Source organism: Gymnogyps californianus, chromosome Z, assembly GCF_018139145.2.
Source record: "Gymnogyps californianus isolate 813 chromosome Z, ASM1813914v2, whole genome shotgun sequence".
Lineage (NCBI taxonomy): Eukaryota > Metazoa > Chordata > Aves > Accipitriformes > Cathartidae > Gymnogyps > Gymnogyps californianus.
This window is the reverse complement of record NC_059500.1, coordinates 59,027,104-59,051,815: the sequence shown is the minus strand read 5'-3', so window position 1 is coordinate 59,051,815 and position 24,712 is coordinate 59,027,104. Positions and strand designations below refer to the sequence as shown.

At 42.1% G+C, this 24,712-nt stretch overlaps 1 protein-coding gene across 2 annotated transcripts in view; it reads left to right on the top strand.

Moving 5' to 3' along the window:
• The window catches only part of LHFPL2 (LHFPL tetraspan subfamily member 2), a 60,402-nt gene that overhangs the window by 26,920 nt on the left and 8,770 nt on the right, over positions 1-24,712 (top strand). For both annotated transcript variants that reach the window (XM_050913584.1, XM_050913586.1), the window contains exon 2: positions 17,297-18,083. In XM_050913584.1, coding sequence (XP_050769541.1) covers positions 17,654-18,083 — 430 coding nt within the window. In that variant the 5' untranslated portion in view covers positions 17,297-17,653. The remainder of the gene's footprint in view (positions 1-17,296; positions 18,084-24,712) is intronic.

The following is a 24,712-nucleotide window of genomic DNA, read 5'->3' as shown; positions in this document are numbered from 1 at the left end:
CTATAGGCAGGTCCAATTACTGACTTCTATTTCAATGAGATGCCTCTTGAATTCCTCTACTTAAGATCATGTCTGCCTTACAGTGAGAGCTCCTAAGCGTTACCTTTGATTTAATCAGTTTTAGCTTACTGTATTTTTTTCATTGTCTTTAAAGATGTGTCTGTTTCTTTGAAATGCACTCTTCGAAAGCCCCTAATTTTTTGTACCTTCTGGTAGCTGCCTGGTGGACTTAGTGTAAACCACTCTCTCAGCTCACAATATTGCAACACAGCACAAGAATTTTTTTACATAGGTAGTCTTCTAGTGTTACAGCATATATGGGCAATGTGAATATAATGTAAGCATCAGTTTTAATTTTGAAGAGGAAAACAAGCATCCCTGTTTTTTGGAGAGGGCTGGTGCTCAGCATTGTCGTGTTCAAAACATTAAAGTCGGGATGTGACAGACACAGCAGTGATACATTCACCCTCAACTACGTTTCTCCATTACCTGTTTTCTTTAAGAAGCTGGTTCCCAGTGATTTCATGCTGCATGTTTATTCTTCTGAACTTTTAAAAGGTCACTCATCATTTCAAGGGCTCTCTCAGACGATTAGTAATCAGAGTCTCACTTCCTGAATACCAGCTGATCTAAGTGAAAACATAGTAACTGAGTCAGTTTGTTGTTTTGTTTCTAACGGTACAGTTGTAGATGCACGTTAACGCTCAAAAGAAGCTTGTATTCCTGTGATCAAATAGCAAGGCAAGCCTTATGGAAACGATGTGTTCATAAACTGTTGGCGATTAAGTTAGAATTTTTAAATGATACTGAGCATTTCTAAGTATATCCTATGAAATCTTTCTGCTCAGGAAAAAAAATCTATGCAAACAGATTTACCATTTCAGAAGTTTTGCTGGAGTTGAGAAGTCTGATATATCTACAGCCTTGATGTTGTGTATTAGTTTCTTCTGGGAACCAAATTCAAACAATGTCACTAACCAAAGGGATTTGTGTCTTCATATCCTGGTGGGTACATGAAAGCGTTTTACCAGCTGAAAGGTCAGTGTCATAGTCTGTATTTGTTTCGTGCTTTAAGCCACAATTTTATTTTAACTAGGAGCTAAATAATATTATGCATGACAAGTTACTGAGGAATATATCTAGCAAATCTTTTCAAAATAAAGCAAAGCAAAACACACACCCTCATCACTCCTCCCCAGTGAGCATTGCCTGGATTTTGTTGTTGGAATCAAATGGGCTTCAGTTTCTTGCTTTCATAGCTGGGGGAAAAAAAAGTAGGTGGGGTGTGTTCTCTATTTTCTCTCTGTCTGGTTTTTACAGTGCATCTGTTTGACAGCATGCATAACAGTTTATCAGTATTGGAATAACACTTATCTCCCTGAGATACTGTGGTGGAGCATGACTTTGAATTAATTTAGATGTATGTATAGTAGTATTGTCAGACTTAAAAATCTGCTCTATGCTAATGCTAAATTTTATCAAGTTAAATCTAAATCTTTTTAAAAAATGCTACCTTACTTAATCAACTGAGTTTATAGTATATGTTTAAAATCAGTGTAGGTGCTTTTAAGAAAGGTGAAGTAATGGAATTGTTGCAGTATCCTCTGTTTTTCACTATCAATGCAAATACGGCTTATGTCTACCAAGGCAGGGCGGGAAAAAAGGCAAATGAAGGTTTTCTGTTTTAATTATTTCCATGCCTCATTTGTCATACAAAGGGCATTGCTTGTTCTTGAGTGATTAACAACCACATAAGTACAGTACCAACAAACCTAAACGAATGCGTTTTTCTCTGCTGTCTCAGAAAGCAGAAGAGAAAATGGCGAAGTCATCCTCGTTTTTCTCAGTATGGTGCTGCTAAACAGCTATTCTTGAGCAGTTTCAAAACCAAGCTTAGGGTAATTCCTGCCTTCTAAGCAATAGTCGTATTTGCCCATCATGATCATAAGGGCATGGCTCTGTAGTGTGATGTAAAACTTCTATGAATCCTAGCAGCTGTATTGAACTCTTGAATGCTTTGCTCCCTCAGTTATTAGAGTTTCAATGATAGCCTGCCCTTAGGAAACTGGATTGTTTGGGGTCTGATAAAGAGATGTATCCAGTTTTAGCCTAATTCAAGTTGTCTTCAGCAGCATTCTTCTGTGCATGGCTTCCTAGTATTTCCAGGAGACAAAATGTAGTTTAAATTGCACGGAGGGATAACTGCCTGTTTGTCCCAAGACCCTTCTTGATCTTTTCCTCCCAAAGAAATAATAGTTTAAGCTTTGGATTTTAGCCTGTCATTCTAAAGGAGCACACCATGGAAAGGTTAGACTTATTTCCATAATCTCATGTTCTTCATGGGTTTAAGGGAATTGCTTACAAGAGTTCACAGGTGTCCTGTTTCTTGGTTTTAGTTGAGGCTGGGTTGATTTCCCCCCCCTCCAGCACTACATTCTTCAATTTTGAAAGGTTTCTGCTATGTTTGATAAATTCCAGTCTTCTGCATCAAAATTCTTTTTACAAATTCCCCAAGAGTTTTCAAAGGTTAAGCCATCATTGACCATTCTTTTGCACACATTTCAATTATCTGCCATTCTTCTACAGCTTCTTATAAAATTCAGTATCACTTTTCCTAGGTCATCATTTAACATTTGTATTATAAGACTTCTGGTTATGTAATTTTTTGTACTGGTGAGTGGTATAATGCATCTGCAGCTCAGAGGCACCTGGACTAAAGACCCCTTCTTGTGTCTGCCCCAGGTCCGGCAGAGCTTATTTTTGTCCAGTGTTGTCAAGAAGCGGTAGTGCTGCTGACCTGCCCTGCTGGGTTTCCTTGGAGAATGGTGCAGGCTGTCTGAGTTGGCTGTCAGCAGTCAGGCTCTTGGAGCATGAATGAGTGCATCAGTCTCCACACAGGTGCAACTGAATATCCATCATTTCTGTTGTTCCTCTTCGTATTTTAGCACAGTCTCACTGTGTTTGAGTGTGGTGGTAGTGCATTGACCTTCTCTTATGCATGCAGCTTTCCTGCGCAGGTTATTTTAACAGCGTGTGTTTGCATTCCCATAGTGTGCTTTGTTCCACCACACTGTTCCTCTCACCAGCTGATTCGTATTTCTTTATTTTCTTTTTAACCATATTTGCATAAAGACATGGATGTTTTGCTGTTACTTTCCTTCCTCACCAACTCGCAACTGCTCCAGATTTATTTTTAGTATTTCACCTTATCTCTTCCTTGCATTTGCTTGTGGTTTAAGTACTTTCTGCTTATTGTTTCTTTTTGTAGCTTCCTGAAAAAAAAAAAAAAATCCTTAAACATAAAATACGGGTTTGAAAACAAGGGAGAGGATTGTTTTACTAGGTATAGCTGTGACCAGCATGTTAGTTTTACATTTCAGACCCACATGCCTAATCTAACCTAACCTGTCATGTCTAACCTTTTTCTACAAACCAACCAACTTGCCAAGTACCTTTTTATATAATCTTATTGTAACAGCTCATAAAGAAACCAAAATCTGGTACACAAAAGTTTTTCCACATTCGGGAAAAGGAGCTATATGCATTCTTGTTCTTCTTGCAGCATACTTCATTACAGTTTCAACTGCTTTTAAGCCCTCATGTGTACAAGACAGTGTCTGTGGAATGGCAAATAGAATCAGGGCTGGGCATGTGCTACAAGCAGTATTTGGCTCCAGCATACGGCAATTGAGCGCAATGTTGCTGTGCAGCTATGTTGCTGCACAGTTCCTGCAGTTTCTTATTTCAGCCTGCAGTTGGGAGACAAGATATTGGGCATCCTAGGTAAACAGGCTCTTCTCAGACTCTTCAAGATGCTTTAGAGTTTTTCTGATAATTTTATGCTAACCCCCCTGAAGTGAATACTGATGTTCTTTTGTAACTATGCATTTTGAAAAAGCGTTCAAGAGTTCAATACAGCTACTAGGACTCATAGAAGTCTTACATCATGCTGCAAAGTCATGCCCTTATGATCATGATGAGCAAATATGACTATTGCTTAGAAGGCAGGAATTACCCTAAGCTTGGTTTTGAAACTGCTCAAGAATAGCTGTTTAGCAGCACTATACTGAGAAAAACAAGGATGACTTGGCCATCTAGTATCTTCTGCCTTTTATATTCCCTTTCCTGAATAGGATAGCGGATTTTGATTGTAGTGAAAAAGGAACAAAGTACTTCTTTCCTTTCTTGGGAAAAACATGTGCAGTAAACAAACGTGAGTGTTCTTGTAGTCAGTGACACACACCTTGAACACAGAGGAGAACTGGCGTTCATCTCCTGCAGCAATCTGTGTAGGTCTCTTCCAGTCCAGAGAAGTAAGCCTGTGAATTTCGGTAAAAGATAAGCTGTGTTTTCTAGTGCTCTATCCAGAGCTGCTCAGGCAGCATCTTAAAATATTGCTGCAAAAAGACTCAATACCAAAGCAGTCATCACCAGCAGTGTAGATGCCACCAGCAATGCAGCCAGTGGCGACAGCTCCACTATCAAAGCCTGGTACGTGGTAAGTTTTTCCAAATATGAAAGTGAGCAATCAAGGTAGATCTCGGCCCTGCAAGGGCAGAACCAGTAAGGGCACAGGGCATGAATTGCAGCTGGGAGAAGACGGCCTGCTGCTGAGAGGCTGCCGCAGCATTGCCGACAGCTCTGACCTAGCTGTGCACGTGTATGAACTGGCCTCTGGACACATCCCCAGGAGTGCCTACTTTAAGAGTCTCTCATCTCCGTCTTCCAACAAAGTCCTCTTTCTAGGAGAGCTACAGAAGAATCTAGATTTTGCAACAGCAATTATGTCATCTCAAGTCACTTGGTGTTTTCACAGCTTCAATTCAGATGAGATCATTATCCAAATGATGAGTCAGTCCAGTTAAATCTTTTGGCATGTTCTGGCTATGCTGCAAATGGACCAGGCTCCACCAAAAAGCTTTGAGAGCTTCTACTCTTATTCCTGTGCCATCTTGACAGCTCAGAGAATACACAGACAAAAGTGATTCCAGGAGCAAGGACTCAAATGGTCGGTTCAACCTGTTTGTGTTTTGTTTTTTAACTTGGAAAGCTCTGTTTTACCCTAGTGCAGAAAGTGTAGCGTACACTAGCCAATGTATTTTTGGAACATATCCTATGCAAAACACCAAACTGATCTGTCAACTCTTATTATACACAATGAATTAAAGTTTAAAAGAAAAACAATACCCCAAAAGAAATAACCCCTTACTTTTTTAAGGATGGCATTCACTGAACACAGATTAATTAATTTTGTGTCCAATTTCATGTAGAATTGTATTCCCTGTCATATAGATAAGAAAGGGGAGCCTGCTGTGCCATTTTGGCACAATAGGTGCCAAATTGATGATCTCCTGCATGTGTGTTGCAGACGCTACTCATCCAACAGTGCTTGGAGACTGGCAGGGTGCTGGATGTGCATGCAAGCTGCTTTGTTACCATTTTGATTTATTCAGTGGATTACTGAATTTGTAACAGATTTTTTTTTTCTTAATGCTTTGAGATGATAATTTTTGAAGTTCAGCTCTTTATATAGGTACTTTTACTGGTTAACTCTAAATGAAATAAGAACTTTGGTGTCCCCTAATCTTTTCTCTGCTATAATGAAAAATAGATAAATCTCCTGATTCAACTTTTATGCAGGAAGAATGGAAAGTTATTTTGTAAGGAGAGAATGTTTCCAAGGTTTTTGTACTATATATTTACAAGATAAAACTTTAACTATGTCAATTAGCAAGATTTTACGCATTATGAGAAATCTGAAGCTTAGTAATGGATAGCAGTCATTGGAAAACATTTCAGTACATTAAGCAATGCTTTATTCAAAACAAAACCCTGCTGGCAAAGGAAAGTAACTGCAGAGATTATAGCGTTGGCCTTTTGCTCTCTACCTGCATGTTTTTGTCCTCTCCATGTTTAGGTTGTCTATTTTGATTTTTTCTTTCTTTTCTCTCCTTTGATGCTTTGGACCAATCTCATAACTTTATTACTCTACAGTGAGAGAACATACGGCTAAGCATCTTGAAAAAGCAAAAAAACAGAAAATACTGGTTTGCTCAGTATATTCCATTTTAGACTCAAATGGTTTTGATTATTTGATTGCTTTATCTGAACTATTAATTCTACGGTCTTAACCAAATAGACAAAGACTGGCAGAAGAGCATGTTCTGCCCACCTGAGGTAGAGATAAATGTGCAGCTATATGAACTAGGAAGTTTGTTCCAGAACATAACTGAGATATGTGTTTGAGGAAAATATTATGAACAGGAATATAGGCAAATGATGGCACTGTGCACAACTTAAGCTGTGACACTGAAAAACCTTTGTGGATTCATGAGATAAGATTCTGAGTAAAATTCTGATAAATGTTTAAATAAATGTCTGGTATGCACAACCATATTTTCTTTTCATTTTATAAATGCTGTTAATGATTTATTCAGATCTGCTTAATTTTGTCCCTGAGTTTGTTTCTTAGGAGGCTATTTATTAGGAAATGGAAGAGAAAACTTATAATTTACAACCATGTATGTTAAAGAACTGACTACTGCTAATAATTACCATTATCAATTTACAAAATGCAGTGCACTGTTTAGAATTGTTTTGAAACAGCAAGTTGCATGATGGACAGTTCACGAAACTGTTTCTTGTGCTGTGTACATACACTGTACTTTTAACTTTGCACTGAAGTCCTGTATTTATAGAGAGCTTGAAATGCAACAAGGAGATCTAATAGGTAATCTCATATTTAAAGATAATTTTCAGAATCCAATTAAATGTTTGAAACTTACAGAGCAGACAGATTTTCTTAAAGCTGGTAGTACAAAGGGACTTTTTCGCAGTAATAGATGTCTATCTAGGCATTGGGAGATCTTCAGATATGCAGGTTTGATTTTGATTTATTTGCGTTTCCCAAGGGGAAGAAGTAATCACTAACTTTCCACCTTTTGGCAATAGTACAATCAGATGCTGTGTTTACACTAGTTTGTAGACTGCATTTGCTTTCAAAAGGATTAATGTCAGTGAAAGCTTTAAAAAGAAAACTCACCAACCCAATACGTAAAAAGGCTGTCTGTCCTGAAGTAAGTCCACTCCTTATAACCTTGTGGGACCTGTTGAATATCTGCTATTGTCCTATAGCTTTGTTCTTGTCAGTAAGGTATGCATGTGGGCAGAATCATCGCCTATAGGCGTTATGACTGAAGTTATGTTCTTCTCTGAACTACAAGTAGAGAAGGCTAGTCATAGAGGTAAGTTTGTTTCTTTGCAGGTGAATTTGTATTTCCTGATACCATGGACAAGCTGTTGTGGCATGTTGCTATGTGAATTATATATTTCAACAGTGAATACTGTAGGAAAAAATTACAGTGTAATAACAAAACTGTTTCTCAGTGACCAGGAAAATCAAAGTTACTGTTGGAGATATGATCATTTCATTTGGTATCATTTGTCCATGGTTATACTTGGTGGAGAAGAAGGAGTAGCTTTGCAGGCAGGATGTCAGGGCTGGAGATTCAAAGTGACAGAGGAATAGCTGAGGTTTGTGTTTGAAGGATGACAAGAAAAGTGGTTGGCACAGTGCATGACACTGAGGAGTATATCAAACCCCCAAAGTTTTAGGGTTTGTAATGGCAGCATTCAGGTTCAGTTCCCAGTGTTGCTGCAGACTTTGACTGAGGAACATCTCATCTGGAAAACTGGGATGATTAATAATGCCTTCTTCCTTTCATTTTTCCTATGTGTCTAGATGGCAGGAAGGTGTAACACTACCTTACCTATATGCGTATCCCCACACAGGTCCAGTTTTAGTTTGCTCCGTTGAGTGCTGCTCTGACACAAACTGCAGGACATCAGTGGCAGAGAGATGATAGAGCATTTTCAGAGAAAGTGAAGCTGAGAAGGGTGCAGATGGTTTTTCCCTCTAGCCCTTCTCAGCTTTTAAAAATTTTTATTAGTTACTCATTTTCACAGTAATATACATTTTAAGGACAGAAAAGGACTGTTATCAATACCTAGTCTAGCAAGTCAAAAGCATAAAACAAGGAATTTTGTACGTGGCTCAGCTTGTAGAAGTATGTCCAATCTTGGCTCTAGAATTGAATCCAGTTGCTAAAATAAATCATCTGTTTCTTTTTGTTTCTTGCTCTAAAATGGGGTTTCCAGAATTTGAATTATTAGTCTTGATTTTTCTGAGCTCTTTGCAGTGAGCTTCCATTTTAAAGTTGAGAGATCCCAACTGAACACACCATTCCTGTAATTATTAATTAATGAAATATGCAGTATCAGAAACATCTCATTTCAGTTCTTCTTTCTTGGCCATCGTTAAATGGTTAGCCATTAATAACGGTTAAAGCTCACATTCAGTAGATGTTAGCAGAGATATCGTACGTCTATGTTTCTCTGAGTACATTGCCTTATTCCAGACTAGATAAAAGGACTTTCATTTACTTTTTTCAAGTTTACTGTTGTATGCGGTGCCCAGATATTTCAGATGTCTACATGCCTTTCCAGTATGGAAACATGGCAGCTCTGATGCATCACGACCCTTTTCAGTTACCTTGAGTCATTACTGGTTCTCCTCAGCTCCAGTACAATGAAAAGTCAGTGTTTGCTCAATAAAGGTGTTCCTGTTTTGCACAAGCTTGTACGCATTACTGTGCTGAGCTGCTCATCTGTATTGATTATTTTTGAAGGATGTTTTACTTTCAGTTGGAATTAAGAGGAACATAAATGAATACATCCATTTTGAAACATGATAGGTTCTCCATCTCATCTGTTACTGGTATAGTAGCTAGGTAGTTTGCTTGAGCTGTATAACCCAGATCCAAAGTGCATCCTGTTCTGCTGAAAGTGCGTCCTTTCCGTGCTATGGAAACGTTACGCATCATGAAGCTGGGGAACCGGCGATACCTGTTGAGGTGACTTGCTAACTGGTGACTTTCTGGAGGGACTGACGCAGAAGATTGTTTACAGGCATATGCAGTGAGTAACAGTGCAAACACCTCTGGGTGCTTCCTGCTCACAAAGGGCAGTCCTCGGGTCTGCAGCCTTAGGTCTTGTCTCAGAAGAACTATGACCCACCCTGGGCTGTTCAGACAGGCTGGAGATCCATAACCTTTGTGGTCGCTCTGCTAATGCAGCCACAACTGTGAAAGGAGATATGGCAACCGTTTCCTTTCGAGAATTAACTGAGGCAGTGTTTCCTTCATACAAGCAACCAAGGCTGTTTGCAGGGGTGTCTGCTTTGCCTAAAGACAAATATGGTGTCCCATGTTGGCCTGACTTCAACAGGCACCTCCAATAGGTACCTTTTTCTTAAGCTTGTTTGTTCAAAACAGCTTCTATTCCCTTCAATTTGAGAGACTGTTCCTTCCTAAACAGTCCTTGCATCTTTGATCTGCTGTGTTTGCGAGGCTTTTCCTGTCTTCATATTGTCTTTTTAGTAGGCAATTCTCCAGAGTTTGCTGAGAAGTGGCATAACTGAGTCATTCTTTCCTTTCCTGCCTGTTTTTCTCGCCAGCCTCGTATTAAACAATAACCAATATATTAGGATAATAAATATCTTAATACAATATTCATAAATTATTAAAAGGAGTTCCAAATCTGTCATGATGAACTCATGGGAGTGAATTGCTTTTTGCAACAAGCACACATTCCAAGTTTTTTTGGGCTGATGCTCTAGCTCATGCACACACTATTAACTATTTAAACAGCCAAAGCCTAGCTTCCTTTTAAGGTAAAAATCCTTAGTATAAAAATAGCAAGGATTTGTTTGCTACCAAATATTAGTAGTACTTTCCTTCTGACTTCCCATTTTCCTCCTAACCACCCTTTCTCCCCTGCCCGTAGTTAAGAGTTGTTGTAAGAACTAATCACAACACAATGAATATTTGAGTCCACTTGACAGATGTAATCTTGTAGGTAACCAAGAAGGGGGGCTTCAGATGGGACTCTTGAAGATTGAGACTTCAGTGAGCTACTGAGGAATCAAAGTAGGAAAGGAAACTCACGATTCCACTCCCAGTTGGTAAATTCCTGAGCAGTTAGGCTATCACTAATTGTAGCCAAGATTGCTCCCTTAGTGATGATTTTTGATGTGATGTGTAATTTTCTCTTGAGATAGCAACAATAGAAATACTACACATGAGCTTTTCTTAGCCTCATAGGTTTTAATAAATTTTAGAATTACAAAAGATCTTGAGTAAGTTTTCAAAACACTATGTAATGGCTGTAGGTTTAAGGAATTTTGTAAGTCAATAAATACGGAGCAATGGAACAAATCTCCTGCTTGAGAATTTGCGGTTCAGAGGAGATGCTGGAAATCCGAGTTAACTTGATCTCCTCTTAGTGGGGGGGCAATAAGCAAAGTTTTGTCTGGATGAGGGAAGAGGGAAATGAATCCTGTGTTTAAACCTCCCCTGCAGTTGGTCTGAAAATTTGGAAACTCTCATTCTTCTAGTGATTTTTAGTGATGTATTGGCCCCATTAATGTCAGTGGGAGTTTTGCCATGGCTTTTAATGAGGTCAGAAAGAGAATAGTACATTTCAACTGGTTTTTTTTGAAGTTGGAAATAAGTTTTATATTCGTTTCTTTTATATTGATGTATTCTAGAAACAAATCCACCTGTAATTAGATCGCCTTTTCCATAGCATGATAGGAAGAAGCCCACTTGCAAGATGGGATGGAATAACCATCTTGCGCTGCCTCAGGAGAACAACAGTGACTGTCAGCATTTTTTGGTTGTTTATTTATATTTATACATATATTTATATACATAGAATTTGGGCACGAGGGATAGTTTAATTTACAATTTTACACCTACAAGTTCTGCCCTTGGTAGGAAAAGGCTGAAGTAAACAGGGCATAATTCAAATGAAAGGCAAGGAAATAGGGATTTGATTAGGATACTTCAGTGAGTTTTAACTATTTTGCAAAATATTGTAGTTTTATTTCACAACTTATGTTGTGCCAACAGGAACAAGACATGATGCATTGTAAGTCTACATTCCTTCTATTACCAGTGAAATGCATCTGTCTATGAACAGAGTATGGCATGTTTTCAACAGCCTGTTACAATAATGCACTCATTAATATGCCTGTGCAGGTTTATAACAGTTAAATATTTATGAGATATGCAAATGTTTGCTCTCCTTTAATTCACAAGTGACGACTACTCAAAGCTTTGCTTTCTGTTCTCCAAGTAAAAAGCTCTGCTCTGGAATGTTGTTTTAGTAGACAATAATTTGATGAAAATATGAAGGTGGATGAAGGGGGAGGGAATTCTTTGCTTATTCTCTGCTGTTTGTCTGAAGCTGTTCAGCCACTTCAGCTTTAAAGCGCCTTCTCCTGTTTTGTTATTTGACCCTGAATATTTTTGATGACTTTGAAATGTGTTGCATTTAAAAAACAAAACAAAGGCACACTGAAGTATCCAAGTGTCCTTCCCTCTTCTTGGTCCAGGTGCTTCCTGTGGTGAGTATGCACTGCTTACCAGAAGCCAGTGCCAGCAGAGCTCCTTGTGGTCTGCAGAAAAAGCTTACTCCAAACCTTTTGGGACAATTTGTCTTTCCTTAAGTACTAATCCTTGTGCCTGTTCTCTTGTGACAGGGGAATGTGATGAACATACCTTTTCTTACATTTGCAAGTCACCTATAAGTGTGTGGGGATAGAAATACAGAGGTGCACCTTTAGCAAGGTAGGCTGGTGTTCATGGTGGTATCTCCTAAGAAATGCTGCTTGGTGTCTGGTCCACTACTTTGAAGACTGAGTGGAAGTCGGCAGGAGCCTTCCCTCTCCTCCTGGGCAGCAGCCCCTGGAAGAATGCACCTCCTGTGAGGGGACCAAGTGGGAGGAGAAGTTTATTTACTCACATTTATCACTCACCCAGAAAATGAATACTCTCTAATGCTCATCCCACATCATCTAAGTGTTGTCCCTCCTGCCTCCATGGTTTGGTGGCTGCCTCACTCTGCCAGGCAGGGTGAGCTCACAGTTGACTAGTTTCGTTGTCCAGCAACACCTAAGGATGGAAGCTGCATGAAGTGGGAGCTCATGTCAGCCTGGGTGGGGGTCAGCTTGAGGTAACTGAGTCTTAGTGTGTGAGCCTCTTTGTTTTAAATAGTGAGCCTGCAAACATCAACATAAATAGGAGCCACTTCCACTCTCACAGTTCAAAGCATTTTCACAGTGTTTATAACTGCTAACGAACAATGTTTCAGAGAAAGCAGAACCCAGGCTTCCAAGATTTGCACATTTTGGGTTATGAGATGCTCAAACTTGTGTATTGTAAACAAGGTTTAGAAACTCTTCCACGTAGTTGTGCTTTGGACTGTAGCAAGCTTTAGAAGAAAATGTCTAATTGTGCCTGGATTTGTTTTATAAATTGGGACCATTTCAGCAGTCTGTGTGGCCTTCCATTCAGCTGTTTGTTTAAGCCAAGCCAAAAGCCACTTATCTAAAGATGATTTATTGTCACTCTTGAGCTGACAGAACCAGGCTGGAAAGGGCGAAAGCTCAATTGTAGGGTTTAGTCTGAGCCCCCGTCTTCAGTCAGACCATAAGGGGAGCATGAAGGACTGGCCATAACATTGTTCTAGAAGGTACTTGCAGGTCTCTTGTACATTGCTTGTAGGACACCTTTTTAAAATAAACAGCCGTGGTATGTGATTGACTCAGATTTGAACTTTGCAGCTGTTCCTGCCTATCTGCCTGGTATGCCAAAGCAAAACCCTGCAGCTCAACATCTCTAAAATCAAAACCTTAATTAAAATATTGTAATTTAGATCAGCTTCTGACTTTCTGGTTTTGGCAGTGTAAGCAAAATGGAGGCAAGTGTGTTTCTTTATCTAGTTCAGAAAAGTAGATACTTACTTACTTACTTACTTAGCATATAGCAATGTTGTGTAGTAGAAGGCAACAGCTGAATAGTCTTAACTAGAGATGTGAAAGTATAACTTGAGGCAGAGTATCTGGCTGTCAAAATTGCATCTGAAGAGGAAGAAAGTTTTAGTGATATTTTAAGATGGCTTGTTTTGTTAGATTAAAACAACCAAAAGATTTTTGCATTCAAGAACTCAGTTTTATTCTCTCTGGATGCTGTGAGGATCTGATGTTCTCACATCTTTTCACTGTGTTAGACTTCACTTAATGCAGAGCCTGACCATGAGCATGGTTCACAGAGCAGAGTAAATAAGGCTGAAGGTGTAGTTTTGACCCCTCCAAGAGCTGTGCTGTCCAGCCGAGGAATGGTGGGTTGTATGGTGGGGTGGGATGGCGCTGCCAAGACCCTCGCGCTGGAGAGCTGCCATGGTGTGCAGCTTACACGGGTGCTTGCCATGCAGGGCTGTTTCCTTCCTGGGGCACCCGCTTCCCCAGCGCGGATGGCCTCCTTCCATGCCTGTACAATTGAACACAATATTAAAAATAGGGGGAGGCCCAAATGACTAAGGGGCGAGCCTACTTTCTGTACACTGCTTCCTCAGTGAGAATTATTTTGAATGAGTTAAAACCAAAGGGGTTAAAGAACTGCTGTATATTTTGAATGTGGGCTGTCAAAGCAAATATTTTGATAGTAGGTCAGAAGTGGATATTGAGTGGCGTGCTGTGGAGAACATACAGTTCTGTCACAGAAAAAAACTTGTGGAGGGATGGGAAACTGAGAGGAGGAATAAACAGCCAGTTTTCAGCCTCACAAGGGCCTAGCTTGAGTTTCTGTTGAGCAAAAATGGAAGAAGAGGGGTGAGCAGAGTGCTGAAGGGAAGCTTCATGAAGCACAGTTATTTAGCACAGTCTGTAGCTGGAAAGGCTTTGATGTATGGCACAAACATGCTGTTGGAGCCATGTGAGAATTAGTTAGGTTCATTTGGAAACTCAAGGTGGGGTGTGTTGGAAGGAAAAGGTTAACTACACGAGTGTGACTGAACTGTAACTTTCTCCAGTACTTTATCTGCAATCATTCCTTGCTAAGTCTCATAAAGAAGAAATGCCCCTGCTCCTCCTCTGGTGTATGTGCAATCCTACTTTATATGTTTCTGTCCATCTGCTCACAAAAAGGAGTTGCACTTGAGTGGTGCTCCCATTCGAGGGTATCACTAGTTCAACAATAAATTTATGCAGAAGTTCTCCCATGAATAAGGGTACATGGCTCTGGAGATACGTTTTGTACCAGAATAAAGTACTTGTTACCTGGGAAAAGCCAAATTGTGACGGTTTCATCGGAAAGCAAAGTATATTCTGTTGAACTGTAGTTATTGATGACATTTACTAACTTTTAGGTGTTGTGAAGTTTCCCTGTGTTGCAAAACAGGGAAGTGTATGTTCCGGTGAAGTCCTGAGATTTGACACGACCTCTATATCGTCTTTAGACAGGCTATTTTGCTTATGCAGTGACTCTTCTGGAGATACTGGGTTTTAAAATGTTACTGCAATTTATTCTTGCACTTGCATTTCAAATGGAAAAGAACACCATAGTTTGGTCTTTTCTTCTGGTTCTAATACAGCATCCCACATTTGTTATCAGTGCCATGTTTTTGTGGCTGCCAGTGTTCATCTGGAATTTCCACCTACTTAAGTAAATATGAACTTTGTTCTCATCTGTGTTCAATAAACAGTATTTTATGTTGAGCAGGTACAGAGTAAGCAGTAACAGCTATAGTGGGTGTTCAGCTCTTATGTCCCTTGCACCTTGTCCTGGTTTCAGCTGGGATAGGGTTAATTTTCTTCTTAGTAGCTGGTACAGTGCTCTGTTTTGGATTTAGTGTGAGAATACTATTGATAACACGCTGATGTTTTAGTTGTTGCTAAGTAGCGCTTATCCTAAGTTAAGGATTTTTCAGTTTCCCATGCTTTGCCAGCAAGCAGGTGTGCAAGAAGCTGGGAGGGAGCATAGTCAGGACAGCTGACCCGAACTAGCCAAAGGGATATTCCATACCATAGAATGTCATTCCCAGTATATGAACAGGGGGGAGTTGGCCAGGAGGTGCGGATCGCAGCTCTGGCATTGGTCAGCGGGTGGTGAGCAATTGCATTGTGCATCACTTGTCTTTTATTTCTCTTTTTTTGTTATATTCCTTTTCATTACAATTATAATTATTATTATATTTTTATTACTCTTAGTTAGTAGTATATTTTATTTTACTTTAGTTATTAAACTGTTCTTGTCTCAACCCACGCGTTTTACTTTTTTTTCCTCGATCCTCCTCCCCATCCCACTGGGAGGGGGGAGGGGGAAGCGGCTGCGTGGTGCTTAGTTGCTGGCTGGGGTCAAACCACGACACACCTCAATTAAAATCTTGGAATTACAAAGATGAGGAGTTCACACAGGTGCGGTTCTTGTACAGAAATACAGATTCTAGAGCTTTTTGGAACTTCTCTTAAAAAATAAAGACATTTTCTATTAAATTCTCTTTAATTGTGCAGATGACATCAGAAGAATGTACGTTTGTAGTGGACATTTCCTACATTCCAATTGTTATTTAAAGTGGAAATACTGAGAGAATTAACTTTTTTTTGGCAGGCTGACACTTCAGCTCTCTGTTATTAAAAAGGGTGTATTCCAGTCATCGGTATGTCAGGTTGCTTGAAAACTTCATGCTTTCCCCCCAAAAATGGAAAATGAGCTGAACTGTTATCTCAATATGGCTAAAAGCACAACTAAATATGTTTTGCCTTTTTTTAAGGCAATGCTGTAACATCGAACTAAGGGAGACAAAATTCAGTTGTTGGCACAGCAGCTTAACTCCATGTATCTGCTAGTACCAGAGGAGTCTGCAGATCTAGACGAAGAAGAGAAATGCAGATAAAATCTTGTGAATGATTCATTGCAGCTAGTATAGGAAGGAGTAGAAATAGCTGGATGAAATTCTGAATGTGTTGAAGTTGTGGGGGCGTGTTTCGTTTTGCATTCACTGGGACTAGGATTCAACCACTGGGCTCAAAACTCCTAAGAAGTTAAATAACAACCCCATGACAAAGCTAAAAAAAAAAATTGGGGATGTCTGTTTTTCTGGCATCTGCTGACCCCTTTGTGTTTGGCAGGAGCACAGCGGTGAGGTCCAGATCTGGTTCTCGACTCTCTTGCCTCCAGCTCAATGTCAGTATATTGTTTTTTCTGAGGAAAACTTGGATGTGCTACATTCTCATCACGGAGAGGGTAACATGAGGGCATTTCCTGCTCCCACCCTTGCTTTCAGGCGACACAGTTTCAGTTCAAGCGCAGAGCCGTGTGCGATGACCCATTTGTTATTTTGAGGCCAACATTTGGATACGAGTTGGAAGTATAGTGATCTCTGATGGCCTCTTGTGCTAAGTTAAGTGTAACTCTGGGAATGTCATCAGCTACTGTTGAAAGGCAGCATAAAGGCTTGGGGAAAGCCCTGGGGAACGTTTTGCCGCAGTCCCAGCATGCACAGCACTGTGGAAGGGGGGAATTGAGAGGAGTCAGGAAGCTCATGGCCGACTGGCAATCCCTCTCACCGGGGCTCTTGGCCACTTGGCAGCGACTGGGGCATTTTTCCGCAGATTCCTGTTTACAGTGGCGTAAGTCACCAGAGGCTGCCAGTGTTGGCATCAGTTCAAGATGATGTGTGTGACATACCTGCAGGCAGATTGCTTTTCTGAAACACTGGTGCAAAGCTGGATACAGAACCTAGGGAAGCACTGCTCCTGCAAAACCCAGGCTTCAAAGGGATGGGCTGTGTCACCACATTGCAGGGCGGGCTGTCCCCAGCTGTAATCCTGTTTGCCTCTTCTCAAGGCTGGGGTTGGCTCAGCTGCAGTCAGCAGAAGTGCAGAAGGTTGGAACAAGGTTCCTTCGTTGCCCCTTGCACCCAGGTGCCCATGACACGTGGAGCTGTGCCTGGCTTCCTTCCCGAAGGCGCGCCGTGCTGCTTCCCCAAACTGAAGGCAGGAGCCGCATGTCTGTGAAACTGCTTAAACGTGTACAAACATTTTGCTGGGTAACTGCCAGCAACCTTGGTAATTTCGACCAGAGGAAGATGATGGGGGCGTGGTGGTAGGAGTGAGTCGGACTGCTGGGTGTTACTGAGACCTTTGCTTGCAAAGTGCTTGACATACACCCACAATGGGATGGGGCAGAGCAGATATCGTAAGTACAGCCGGGCAGCGAGAGATTAATCACTCCCCTGGGACAAACGTGGGAGGTTTCCAGCAGGCTGTGTTTGACGGGCCCTTGTTAGAGCTTTTGCATGTTGATGTGGATCTGCGCGAGATCTTGGCTCATTGTGGGGGCGGAAACGAAGACTTTTTTCTCACTGCTGATGTGTTGTCTCTTTTTTCTTGTAGGTGTGTGATGTCAAACAGTGGGCAGTCCTTGTGGCCTCCCCCGCCAGCCTGCAGCATCACGTGCCAGTATGAATATTAAGAAAGAAAAGCGTACTTCAGAACTCAGCATCCCAGAAAGAAAAAAGGAGGAACTAAACGGAGCGAACAAATGACTGCACTGCTTGCAAAACTTGGGGCCGTTCACTTTTTCTCCTGAGAAATTTCATCTTGGCCTTTGTGAGAGAGCTGAAAGAGCAGGCAAAGCAGCCACAGTGATTTTCTTAGGGTCCTTTTTTTGTTTCTTAATTTAATTTTTTCCTCCTTGTGCCTGGATTTTAAGACTGTCAGCTGCACTGATCACAAGCACTGAACATCAATATGTGTCATGTCATTGTAACGTGTCGGTCGATGCTATGGACTCTCCTGAGTATTGTGGTGGCTTTCGCAGAGCTCATCGCTTTCATGAGCGCAGACTGGCTGATTGGCAAAGCAAAGCCTCCAAGCTCCGAGGATATGGACAACAGAACGGGGGGGTCACAGGAGCCTTACCATCCGACGCTGGGCATCTACGGGCGCTGCACCAGAATCTCCCACATGCAGCTTTCTAGACGAGACACGCTTTGTGGTCCTTACGCCGAAAACTTCAATGAGATTGCCAGTGGGTTCTGGCAGGCAACCGCTATTTTCCTAGCCGTGGGAATTATGATTCTCTGTGCTGTGGCGTTTGTGTCTGTCTTTACTATGTGTGTGCAGAGTATTATGAAGAAAAGCATTTTTAATGTCTGTGGGCTGCTACAAGGGATTGCAGGTACGTGTACTGTGAGAGCAACTAAAGATTTTAATTTTGGGGCCATTAAACTGAAGAAAAATAGCGATTCTGTCCTGTCTGCAGGCAGACTGCATTAGGCAGACCCAAAGCGGTTCTATATGCTGGTGTTTATTCAAACACAACTGAAATTTATAGCTACACAGAATGTAATACATTGACATTGGCAGCAGAACTGCAGCCTGATGTGTGCCAAAATGAACTGGCCAGTGTTGCTTTTGTTTGCTGTTCAGTTTTTTCTCTCTGTTTGAATTTCTTTCAGTAACAAAAACTTCTCTCCTTTGTTACCAGCAGAGAGCAAAGTTAATACTCACGTTAAGGCAGTCTATCTCCCTCTCGCTACTTTAGTAACTTTTCCATGGGCCGAAGGCAGTTCTCGGTGTTTCAGAGGCTTCATGACTGTGGTGAGTGCCAATACCACGCCAGGGATAAAAACAGCCTGCAGTCGCACACCCAGTTCTCCAGCGTTTCATGCTAAGCAGCCTCCTTCAAACGCTGTGAGCTTGACAAGCGATACCTTACGATAAACCCTTTAGCCAGCTTATTGTTCAGGTGCAGTTACACAGTCCAGTGAGCTGATCTTTTCACTGTCCAAATATGAGCTGTGGTTTGCCTGAAAAGATGAAGTGGTTCTAGAGATTTGGTGTTTCTGCTTAAACCCATGGATTTTACAGAGATTAAGTGACTTAGTAAACTGACACTGGGCAGCCCTCGTTAGAGAGGTATTTGGCTTTCTGTACTCGCCAGCGAGCCGTGGGGAGAACCTGTCCCATACACAGGTTTTCATCTTTTGTGCTGTGTGCCTGTGGTCATCTGGAGGAGGAGAGTGGTCTTCTGCCCTACCTCTGGCAGCCCTCAGAGACCTATGAGGAGGGAAGGAATGAGGAGGGCCACCTCCTCTTTCCCTCTTGGTGGTGCTCTTAAGCAGATATTTTTCAATTCATAAAATGGTTTCATTACAACAAAAATCAGGAGTTTTAATTTGTTTGCTCAAAATGTGAATCCGGCTTCTCCCCTCCTCACCTCCACTGAGGTGGCCAAACACGTCTGTGGTGGCTGTACCTAGACAGGAGGTGTAATGATAGGTGCGCAAACCTTTGTCAAGCTGGTTGGTTTCCTTTGCTTAGTTGAGACCTAAATTAATCTTATTCTAAACACACAAGGGGAAGTAGGCAAAAACTGAATTTGCTGCCTGCTGCAGCCCTCCAGAGCCAGCAGTACGGGCCACAGACCGGCTGACGCTGCTGGCTTCTGAAGCACTAGCACGGTGGCCCTCACCATCCTCCACTTCATGCATCTTCAGTATAAAAGTGTACTGCTTATTTCATGTCACTGACAATGTAAGGTTTGTGCTTATGGAGCAGAATTAGATCCGTAAGTTGGCTCAAGGTTCTTCTGTTGACATGATGGCATACAATTAACAGATGAATGTCCTTTAGATAAAAATTACAGGTTTTGCTGTAGTCACTCCTGGTTTACAGAATTTGCCAGAACCAGTGCGACAAGGAAGCAGCTTGGCAGTGCAGATTAAGCCAGGGGAAGGTGAGAAAGCTCCTTGCTTTCTTAGCCTGTACTTCAGAAATAATCCATGAAACCTGTTTTTCAGGGGATGACGTTACTTCTTTTCTGTTGGAGGGGTATTTGTATGGGAGAGATTAGTTAGCAGCATAAGTAGATGTGTGGCATGTCAGACTTGGGTCTGTTGAAAAGATAACTTTACTTACAACTCTGATACCATCTCAAAATATCTAGTCTAACATCAAGATTAGCAGGAAGTATGTTCTTGTATCTTAGAATACTGTTCTGGAGACCATGTATTTGTGAGAAAATACATGCAAAGACAGTTTTATGTTTTATTATCAAACCAGCTGTACCTGTAATGGGACTTGTGGCCTCAAGAGTTGAACAATACAGTCAACAAAGCATTTCTTACACGTTAGGGGATAGATCAGTCCTTTTTGAGCTGTACTGAGGATAGAACTTCCCTTCTTATAACTCAGATAAATGACACAGCATGAAACTGGGTAATAAAAGGTCACATTACTGAAACCGTTGCTATGAGAAGTACGCCTGCCAGTATTTGCAGCCAGGCGTCTTGTGGCTAGCAACTCGTTTTCTCAAGATTAGTTTTATTGGATCCACTGCTACTTTTGTGCCAGTAGCATTACAGCATCTGCTTACTTAGTTGAAATTATTTTCCTTATGACTTATCACAGCTGTTAATTTCAGCTTTCTCAGTTCCTGAGTTTCGGAAAATGCTTAAGCAAGTTGTTCAAGAAGGACAGTTGTCGGCATGGTTAATCCATACAGGGATTATGATAGCTAGACTAACGCCCTGACCAGAGAACAAGATGCAACCCTGCCTTAATCGTCTTAAGTATAAGATCATTCCTTCAGATGTGAACAGTTACGTTTTTAATAAGCATAGGAGAAGAATTCACAAAATCATTGTGTTTATCAGCCTGTATCAGTCCAATATTTGCAAGTATGTCAAATGTCTCATTTTCAAAGATGAGAAGCATCCATGGTAGAGTCATCTACAGGAACTCAGGATCTTGCAGACTTAATCTCATTTAAAATCTCTATATCTTTGCAGTGGAGATTTAATATAATTAAAAACATACAAGTTAATTTATTCCTGGAATTCATCATGAAAAAACAATAACAGACACCAGATATATCTTTTCAGTCTAGCAACATTGGTTGTGACCTGGATGATGCCTACAGTGAAATTACAGAACAGAAAGCAACATCGCTTCTGTTATGGCCCTTGGACAAATGTGCAAACTCTCATTTAGGTCAATGGGAAGGAGCCATACACATATCTGGTCCATAGAGTGGTTTTTTGTGGCAGAAAATTAGAAATACAAAGCCATGAAGGAAGAAAATATGGCTCTTGTTTAAATTTCTGTAATTCCTTTGTTACAGAGCAAGACCTTCTACCACTTCTTTTCAGACTGCAGTGCCTTTCATTAAGGAGCTGTAGAAACAGTAATCAGTGGCCCTGGTTTTGGAGATGTTTGAGGATCGTTTCATCTGGAAAAGCATCTTTTCTCTGCAATAGAGAGAGCAAAGAATGGAGCTGTGTAATTAAATAGATAATTACTACCCAGCAGCAAGAAGACCAGGCAGACTTTCATTTCAATGTCTTTTTGAGGAAAGTATTCTATTTTTACAGTCTGTGAATCACTTGAAATGCAGTGGCTAGAAGAGGCAGCATGCTATTTTATGGTAGCTGATAACCAATTTGAAGTAAATTTTCACAGTAATCATCTAGTTATAGGAAGTAAATAATTGGTGATCCCCTATTGACATATCTTGGTATGCATATAGGATAGTTGCATATGTGTTTACAAGCCTTGTTTGGGCTTGGGTACTTCACTTCGGTGCTAAGTAATATAATCTAAACATCACCTAGCCTCAAAGGAGGGTGAGGGGGAGCTTAGTACAGAGCCTAAGACAGGTTTGGCTTCCATCTCTGACAGAGGTTGCTTTATGAAGTTCATCATCAACTTTTCTTGGCTGTTTTTTTTTAACCTCTAAGGGCACAGCTGGGCAGAGCTGGCCCCCGGCGTTGTGGCTGGGCGGACACGGCCCCTTCCCCACAGCCGGCGGCTGCCTGACTTGCAGGTGATCCACAACCTGCCAGCAACACCCTGACCGCACACCAGGAGGCGGAAGCTAAATTAGCAGCACATATATTATCTCAACCGCAAAACTTGAGCAGACCTCTGCGTTTCCTTGTGGGGAGCTACGCCATCATGCGCCTGGGAAGGCTTTGGGGAGAGCAGAGGGGAAAGGGTGCTGGCATGTCAGGAAGGCGGCTGGGTTTGGGAATTCAGTTTCTGTTACTCCTGCTTTGCCATGCTGGAGCAGGGCCGCTTTACCAAAAGGGGATAAAATAGCTCCTCTTCTCTAAAGTCTTTCCAGAGTGCTGATGGCTTCATCCGGGAGGCCTCTTGCGGGTCACCCCCCTTCTCACCACTTTCTCTGTTCATGGTCCACTGTCTCCTAGCTCAAATGGGGCTTGACTGAACAGGTTTCTGACAGAAGCATGAAAAAAAAAAAAAAGCATGTAAAAATTGGGTTGCATCAGTCAGGAGACCAGCTGCGTCCCAGCCACATGCCAAAGGATGTCTCTGATTTGGTCAGGTGAATGCATGGCTGCACTTTGCTGTCGTGTGGCTTAGCAGGCTGGGCTGCTGGCAGTTACGCCTTTAACAGGTATACAGTCAGACGAAGCAGAGGTTTGTGTCTTCAAAGGCCGCTGCAGGCGGGCCAGGAGCATTAGGTTCCCCCAGCCACTTTGTTGGAGTCTGTCTGCTTGGGCCCAAACGCTGCAGGTTTGGGCTTCCCTCCCTCGCCCCAGCAGTTTCTCCTCCAGCATTGCTGGGGGATGACTTGCCTTCTTCCTTTCCAGGGTCTGGGAGGCTTTTTTTTTCCCCTGGCGCTTGTCCTGCTCAGTCCCAAGCAGTGAAGTCTCTTCCACGGTACTTTCTCTTTTCAGCTATCTCGCAAGCTCTCCAGTGTTCATTCTTCTGTCCTTTCCATGATTTCTTATTTCTTCCCTTTTATTACTGTTCATATCTTCTCCTGTTCCCTGCTGTGGTATCTTGGGGAGTTCCTCCATCAGAAACTACTGCAGTACCTGGGCGATAGTTTAATTCCGGGAGTGCAGCTTTACCCTCAAATGCAAGGAAACTTCTCCACAATTTTCTAAAATGAAGAGGTGAAACCCAGTTTGAAGCCAGCTGTATCAGTAACAGTCTATCTTTGCTGCTGGAAGAGTTTGGTTTACATCTCTTGCACTAAGAAATAGTTCAGCGTGTTATACTTATTGGTCATCATTTCCATTTGGGAGGCTGGGTAATTCAGAAGATGGCCTGAGCAGAGTGTGATGGGAACCATCTGAAGGGGAAGAGGATCTGGAGCTGCTTTGGGAGTGTATGAAGTAGGATCTGGCTGCACAGGGTGGGCTTGTGGTGCATGGGGCCATGTGGCTGCACGCTTCTGGCTGGTGGAAGGTAAGGAGGCTGTTGGGAGTTGCGGAGGAGGAAGCTGAGGAGGAAGTGGGAGGTCGGCCAGGACTTTCCTCGGAGAGGGGAGAAAATGCAGAAGGAGAAGCAAGCTGCTGTGAAGGGGGCATGAGGCTGCTAGAGCTTGTTGATGCTCAGAGCATGACATGAAAGGTTATGATAGTTGCAGCGTAGTTTAGGACGTAGGCAGCAGCATGCTGTAAAAAAGCATTATTTTATCCGAGAAAGGGCCAAGCTGGTAAGCAAGGAAGAAAGCACCTTGTGAGTTCACATTGCTGCCTGCGGGTGATGGAAGCTGTTGCTCGGCCAGGGAGACCAGGCGGTAGGAGAGCAGAGCGAGAGTGGTTTTGCCCTCGAAGGCAGGGAAGCTTCTTGTTTGTCTTTCTAAAACGCAGAGCATGCATTTTTCAAAAAGCATATTTCCTCTTGGATTCAGCTCAGAGTTTTTCTTTCCTGATGCCAGAATTCTGAATTCTTGGGGTGGGAAGAAAGAAAAAAAGGGGGGGGCAGGGATTTCTAATGGAAATCCTGACAGTCTGAACTGCTTTTGCTGTCTGCGGTGTAGTGCTTCCTGTAACCTATATGGCCAAATGCCAGCACGACATCTAATACACACTTGGCTGCTGAAAGTTCAAGCGAAGGGGACTGCTGTGTTGGAATATGCCAGGGAAGGAAAATTGAGTTCAAGTGCTAAATTGCTATTGAGCCTGAGGGAGAGTGTTAGTAACTTCAAAGAAATAAAGTGAAGATTTCAGTGTTTTGTTAGGTTTGGTGGTCAGCTCATCTCCTGCGCTACCAAGGTGGGCACGTGGGAACCAGTAGACACCCAGCAGATTGTAAATAGAACAGAAAAATAAACAAAAAATTCAGGTTTTCAGTGATCAAGTTTGGCAGCTGATTTTCCCGGCAAGCATAAATCTCTTCCACCAAACGGTCCTCAGTGTGAGACTCTCTGAGCTGCCCACTGAGAAATGTTTTACTGTGGCACATGTGCACACTGAGGTCCCTTACCTCTACTGGCGTAGGTGAGACGCCGAGAACTTCTTTACACCCTGCCCTGGCGAGGCAGGGTAAGAGAGCGGTGGCTGCCCCCCTGAGAGGCCAGGGGGATAGCGGGCGGGTAGCAGGGCTCCCTTTCTGTTTGATTTTTGCTTCCAGGCCTCAGAGCCAAGACTGATGCTGGTTTGTATATAGGATGCAAACACTAGGAGAATATTTAAACTCAACAATTGCTGTGTTTTCACTCAAATGCAAGAAAAAAGATGAAAGTGGCTCTTTCAAGACGGGGGGCTAACTTATGCTTAGCTCCTGTCTTCAGTGTGCCTGGTGTGGTGGTGAAGGAAATCGGTGGGTTTGAGTTTTGCTTCCTTCCACAATGCAGATGACCTGCACTCTGCTGCTGTATGACCCATGAAGCCACCTGAAATTCTCCCCTTCCTGCATTCCCCTTTGCCTTTTCCTTCTCGCTGAGCCTTAATTCCTCTGCAGCCCCTGCCCCCTGCACCCCCAAGGTCTTGTTTGTGCTGCAGGATCAGTATTGAGGAAATGTAATGCCATGAGAAAGATGGCCTGCAG